The following is a 7218-nucleotide window of genomic DNA, read 5'->3' on the forward strand; positions in this document are numbered from 1 at the left end:
TTATCTTCTTGAACCACAACATCATCATCCACAATTCTTCTTTGATTTGAGGTAGTTGCATCTCCTCCTTTTCCACTTCTTGCATTCACGGCCATATCATGTCCTGTATTATTCCCACCCTTTGGGTTCACTATCGTATCACTTGGTAGTGCCCCCTTAGGACAAGTGTTCAAAGCTTTCAAGATTTGGCCCAATTGAACTTCCAAATTGCGGATTGAAGTGTTGTGAGTGGCTAATTGAGCATCGGAGTTGGCATTCTTTTCCATCATCTGTTTAAACATGTTCTCAATTCTACCCATCTCATTGTTAGACGAGCTCGGACCTTGAGAAGGATAGGGAGGTGGATTTCTTGGCTGTTGCAACATCGGGGGCCTTTGAAAACCCTACCCCCGATTGTTATTGTTGTTCCACCCTCCTTGGCTATTGCCACCCCAAGTGCCTTGATGATTACCTCCCCAATTGCCTTGATTACCTTTATTATTCCAATTTCCTTGCTCATTGTTACCGCCACTCCAATTGCCTTGGTGGCCTTGGTTGTTCCAATTTTCTTGATTTCCTTGTGACAGCCATTGTTGTTGAGTTTTTCCTTGAGCATTGTTTCTTTGGCCTTGATAATTATTGACATACTGCACTTTTTCTTCTTGCTCATTAAATGAATCACCTTTATCATAACCACTATCATCTTTCATGAATTGTTTTGGACGGCTTTGCATTTGTTGACCATGTTGCCGTCTCTTGTTTATCATCATATTCACACCTTCCATCGCATTCACTTGTATCGGACCTTGAACTTGTTGAAGCAGAGCTTTGGCCAACTGGTTCATTGTAGTTGTCAACTGGGAAATAGCTTGCCCATGATCATGTAGCTCCTTGTGTAGGTGAATGACATTTGGGTCACCGTGAGGAACATTGGCTTTACTTTGCCATGCCGATCAGGTATCCGCTCATCAAGAATTTCACAAGCTTCGGCATAAGGCATGTTCATGGAGTCCCCACTGGCGAGTTGATTTACCACATATTGATTTGTTGTGTTGATCCCCCAGTAGAAGGTTTGTTGGATCATGGCCTCGGTCATATCATTATTCGGGAACTCTTTAACCATGGTATGATATCTTTCCCAAAATCTCGTGCAATGGCTCATTGGGTTCTTGCTTGAATGTAAGAATCTCATCCCGAAGTGTAGCCATATGTCCCGGACAGAAGAATTTGGCAATGAATGTTTCCGCCAACTCATCCAATGTATGGATGGAATGATTGGGCAATCTTTCTAACTAGTCCAACGCCTTTCCCCGTAGAGAAAAGGGAAATAGCCTCAACCGCAGCGCGTCCTCGTAGACATTTGTTTGCTTGCTCCCCAAACAAGTATCCACGAACCCTTTAAGATGCTTGTAAGCATTTTAACTCAGAGCCCCGGTGAAGAATCCCTGTTGCTCAAGTAGTGTAAGCATCACATTGGTGATTTGGAAGTTGCCCGCCCTAATGCGGGGCGGGACTATAGCACTTGCATAACCCTCGCTCGGTAACTGTCGGTGTGATGCTGCTTTTGGTGGAGGTGGGGGACGGACGGGAACATTGTGGTGGGTAGCCTCATCTATTTTCTTGAGGTTCAAAAAGAACCTCATCAACTTGGTCATCATCCACGTTCTCCCCCGTTGGCAAATTCCAAATGGGCTCTTTGTTGAGAGCCATTTTCGTACCTAAAATCAATTCAAAAACAAACTTAGTGACTCAGAAGGAAAAGAAGACAAATCACACAAAAACCTAGATATATAGCTAAATCCGTTTAAGTCTCCGAAAACGGCGCCAAATATTGATGTCGCCCAAACTCACAATACAAATATAGGTCGTGAGGCAGTCAAAGCAATAATAAAAATCTAACGCAAGTCGGGGTCGAATCCACAGGGAGTTAGAATTTGGATTAGGTATACACCTAGCGTGAATATATGATGTGCCTCGAATTACACTTTCACATAATTGGTTGTTGTTTCTACTTCTATTGATCATGCTAATTATTGGAATTGTAAAGCTAAGAGACAATATTTTTTGTTTTGGTTGTTGTTCAAGTTTATAAAAGGTCTAGGGTTGTGACTTTGACCTAGGTGGTTACCTAACGGGTTGTAAACTCTAGGGCAAGTTTGATTGGTCGGGGTTGTAATATAGCAATCGCACACAATCACCCACTCAATACCTCTCGGTAGTTAGAGTGTTTTGCCCAATTTGGCTTTCTCAAGTCCAAATGGGTATTGCACCAAACAAGTGATAAATACTCATGTCGGGTCTTACTATCTCTAGATTCAACCCTTTAATTGGGGCTATCAATTTCTTGAGTTCACCCTAATTTCTTGTTAGCCAAGTTTTCCTAGACTTAGTCTCTCTTTCTCAAGTAGAGACTAAGTCAAATAGGCATGAATCAATGTTTGCAACCATTAATTCTTGAATTCACGCAAGAACTAGGCTAAATATCACTAACCCATTCACAAACAAGCCCTAAATCAAACACCCATTAAGTACCCACACTAGGGTTGGGTCACAAACCTAGCTAGAAATTAAGCTACTCATGGAAAATGCAGAAATTAAAGAAAAAACTAAGATAAAATTTATAATAGATGATTAAGGAAAGAATATCTAATGTTAAAATGCTAAAGTAGTACAATGTTACCCAATACAGTAAGTAAAAACGGCTCAGGTGCTCTCCCAAAACAAAACTTAACCTAAAAATGACAAAAATATCTATTTATACTAAGCTGAAAATATCTGACAAAACTGCCCCTGCGGAGGTTGTGCGGCCTCACAATTCTGTGTGCGGTCCGCACTCAGAGCTTGACTGGTCAACTGGTCCTTCTGCGGTCGCATAAAAGTGGGATGCAGCTGCACTTCACTTGATTGTTCGGACCGCACAATTCTGAGTGCGGCCGCATACTTGAACTTGGACTGGAACATGGCTCTGTAATTCTTCACTTCTGCGGACCGCACCATTATGAGTGCGGCCACAATTGACATCCTGCGCCCGCACAATAATGGTGCAGTCCGCACTTATTCATGGCCCAAAGATACAATTCTCTGAACTTCATATTCTGCGGCCGCACTCACTTTTGTGCGGTCCGCACTGTGCCCCTTTTAGCCTCGTTGTGGTCCTTGTGAAAATTTGTTCATTCTAGAGTTGATTTTCATTTCTTTGGCTCATATTGCAACACTCCTGCAAGAAAGCACATTTCATTAGTTTTGGGGACTGCATTTATGCAATTTTGAGCTAAAACGAAAGTGAAAGACTGCAAATAAGTAGTCAAAATCCCTACATATCAGTACACTCGCACAAGCATATACCGTAGCATGCCACTTATATTAGCTCAGGAGTATGAAACTTGACATTTATTGATTATGCCCATGTGTCCATGTATTATCTGTTTCCATGATAATTTCGAGCCTGTGACGAATTGTGATTGTGAGCCTATGATCATACCGAGCGGATTGTGGTTGTGAGCCTGTGATCATACCGGGCGGATTGTGATTGTGAGCATATGACCATGCCGGGTGGATTGTAAATGTAAGCATGTGATCATGCCGGGCAGATTGAGATTTTGGCACGTGAGTTGTCCGTGCTGTTGTGATGCGAGATGTGGGCACGAGGTGTCGTGAGTATATGATGGTGGGTTTAGACCCGTGACTTGTGACTATGAGGTGAGGTACCACAGAGTGATTTCGTTGTGAAACGTGTGTTAGAACGACTTGATTAATTGATTGTCCTTTATGCTTCCCTATTTGGTTTTAATGATATATCACGGTGTTCTTACTGTTTTACTGTTTATATCACTTGTTGGTTCTTGTCGCCATTTACTGATTTTCGCTTTTTGTTATTAGTATTATACTTCTATACTGCACAGTTTATTTGTCTAGTGAGTGTCTTCACTTGTACCTCGTCACTACTCCACCGAGGTTAGTCTTGATACTTATTGGATACCGACTGTGCACTACTAGAAATTACAGCTATGGCAACCCTTCTAAAACTGTTGCAATAGATAGGCTAACCGTCCCTATAGGTATATTGGGATGGATTTGGACGCGTTCCGGGATTCGGCGTTACAATAGGTCTATTAGAACGGTTATTTGCAACGGTTTGAAAACCGTACGCATAGATAGGGATATTGTAACGGTTTGGACTGCACCATTGTCCTATCTATAGGAACGGTTTTCTTTTGTGTTGGGACGGTTTATAACCGTCCCGATATAATAATACAATTGATTTTTTAAGTCTATTGCAACGGTTTTTGTGATATATTGGAATAATTATCAGTACCCTATTGCAACGGATATTGTGACATATTGGAACGGTTATTAGGGGTTGCTCTTATTATTTGCTAGGTCTATTGGAACGGTTCTATTCTCTATTGCAACAAATTATAATTTTTAATATTTATGGAAGCAAAATAAGAAATATTTTTCCTATTCCATGAAATTGTTTACACCATATCCAACTAGCATTATCCATGTACAAAAATAAAATAAGGATACATTGTTTGGTCAACAATTCAAAAGTCAAAATAGATAGTTTGAATACAAAAAGTTCTAATCTAAAATATATCCTTAAACATAATAATAGAAAGTCTAACAACGATCAACAACACTCAAGTAAGGTCTTCGTCACCGCTTTCATCCGCAATCGCTGCACCTACAAAAGACAATGAGAAATAATCAAACATAACTTTTAGGATAATTGAGTCATAAAGTACTTAAAGCAGCTGCAAGCACAAATTCAATTAATAAGCAATGCAAGAAACATGGAGTCTCAAATGATGATGCCTCCAGTACTGTCTACTCTAGGATTAATGCACCACATATTCATATGCCTTTACTAGCAAAAGTGGGCATGGGTGTCAATCTTGGCATGACACCAGGAATGCTTAACAATATGACTGCTAATAATTTAATCATATGCCTTCAGTACCACATATCATATGCCTTTTCAAACTCTCTAAATTCTTAAATTTTTCGGCAGAGTTTCCTTTGTATATATGAGTGCTATTGTGAACTCAATGTGGACTATGCAGAACCTACTACGGCTGATAACTACTGAACCAAAACAACATCACCTAAACAATATTATGTCTGATAGCTATTGAACCAAAATGACAATAGAGTCACGTTGTGCTAATAACGCTGTTAAGACTTTAGAGCCTAAGCAAGCAGAACTACAGAAGCAAAAACAGAATACCTGCATCAGAACTCAATAAAAAGTTATCATCAACCACAATTGTTGTTTACATATAAGTGGCACCTAGCCATCCAAAGATGAAAATATCAAATATGCTTATAACTACACATAGTATATACTAAAACCTTCCTGCATCAAAGGCTGCGCTCCACAAATTATCAGCCTATCTTTGGCCTAATTCAGTTCCTGGACAAGGATTAAGCCTCAAACAAGAAACAAAGTTATCCTAAAAAACCATACAAAAAGGGAATCCAGTAAGCAAAGTTGAGTATTCTATTATTCATAATTACTAAAAAGGCTTTACGAGCAGCAAAATTACCACTAACGAGTAGCAGCCCAGCATAACAAAATTTCTAACCCAGCAGTAGAATTTTTAATTCAAGATTACACTTGAAGTAACTCAATATAAAACAACGTGTCCTTCAAGTAACTATCTATTAGCTGTGTCTCGTCGCCCTATATTTGAGCTAAATTGGAGGGGGAGGAGGAGGAGGAGGAGGAGGAGTTATATATGTCGCTGGGTCTATATTTGCTCAACTTTTTAAAAATAAAACAAAATTAAACACCAGTTCTTGAAAAAGACAGCAGATGAAATTTTCTATTGAAACAAACTTTGCACAAGTACTTGAATCCAAAATTCCAGTGCACGAACACAATTTTTCAACAAATTAATATCACTTTGTTTTGCATCTTACCAATTGTTGGTGGTGTATTCCTGAAAAATGCAACGAATACTAAGTACACATATACTTACCATTCAAAAACGAAATACAATCCATTAAATATAAGTAATTGACTAACTTCTACTAAGTCAATCATGAGATGACCTTTTGATTCATCTATGAAAATTCAGCGATTTGCATGGTAAAGGTTTTTTCATCAAAAGCAGAAGTCTCTCATTCATGATACATTATCAAAGCAAAAGATCCACGAGTTTCACGTACAAGCCATGTGGTGAATTGTTCATCCATAAGAAAACCTTATGTACATGTGTCTTTGAGAAACTAGCTAGAAGGTGACTACACCAATTTTTATTTATTCTAATAAAACAAGAACGAACTACATCTAGGTTGTAAACCAAAAATAAAAGTACAATAACAATGTGATGACATGACAAACTTATTAAATGACAAGAAATTTCGCTTAAAGCAATGAGGATAAGTGTATTGCAATTGTCAATTTTTTTGACATATTTCGTGAGTTCCTATGAATGTTTTTCCCTTTAGAACTTTGAAATCTACGTTGTCCTCATTAGTCTCTTAAGTGATACGTCCCTAGTGTTGGTACAAGGAGTTTGAACTCTTATAAATTTCTCATACATGCACCTATTCATACAACACAATATTCCATAATTTTGAGTGCTTTTTTGTTAACCTCAAAACATAATACTATGATATTTAAGTACAATGTTAGTGTTCGTATTTGGTCCAAACTAGTGGTTTTCTTGCTGCAATCATGAGTATGGAGAAACTGCAATAACATCTCCACAATAGTACTGTGACTAGAAATTGACATTTCTGATGAAGCCAAGACATCATCGATTTTTGCATTCTACAATTTAATCGTTTCTGCTTATAGCTTAATTTTCTTTTGATGTTGTACAACTTGCCCAAGTATGATTGTATTTTGTTTAGTAGTTTTAGGAAATTTCAGATTGCAACGCCTTTGGCTAGTCTTTAAAAATAGCAGCAGCAGCGAGCAGAGTGTATAAGCAGTAGCAATAAAGTGAAAAACGAAAAGAAAACAAACAGCAGCAGTGAAGCAGAGAATGAAGGGAAAGACAACAGCAATGGCCAAGAAGGAGGAGAAAACATCTCCAGAAAACAGAAGAAAAAGAACTTCAAGAAGAAGTTCAAGCAGAAGAAGAAGAACTTTAAGAAGAAGTTCAGGAAAATGAAGAAGAACAAGTAAAAAGTCACATACCTGGAGTTTCTCATACTTCCAATACCTAAAAAGTTCCTTAAACTGAGAAGCTGGAACATCTTCAGGGATATGTTGCATTCGAGTTT

At 38.6% G+C, this 7218-nt stretch overlaps 1 protein-coding gene across 1 annotated transcript; it reads right to left on the minus strand.

Moving 5' to 3' along the window:
• Positions 1-383: 383 nt before the first annotated feature.
• LOC109220088 (putative uncharacterized protein DDB_G0286901) lies at positions 384-2976 on the minus strand. The gene is made up of 3 exons (XM_019384549.1): positions 2793-2976; positions 1618-1697; positions 384-869 (listed from the first exon to the last, which is right to left on the minus strand). Exons 1-3 carry the CDS (start codon positions 2974-2976, stop codon positions 384-386), a joined length of 750 nt encoding a protein of 249 aa, XP_019240094.1.
• Positions 2977-7218: the final 4242 nt, after the last annotated feature.

Source organism: Nicotiana attenuata, unplaced genomic scaffold, assembly GCF_001879085.1.
Source record: "Nicotiana attenuata strain UT unplaced genomic scaffold, NIATTr2, whole genome shotgun sequence".
In the NCBI taxonomy this organism is placed as follows: Eukaryota; Viridiplantae; Streptophyta; class Magnoliopsida; order Solanales; family Solanaceae; genus Nicotiana; species Nicotiana attenuata.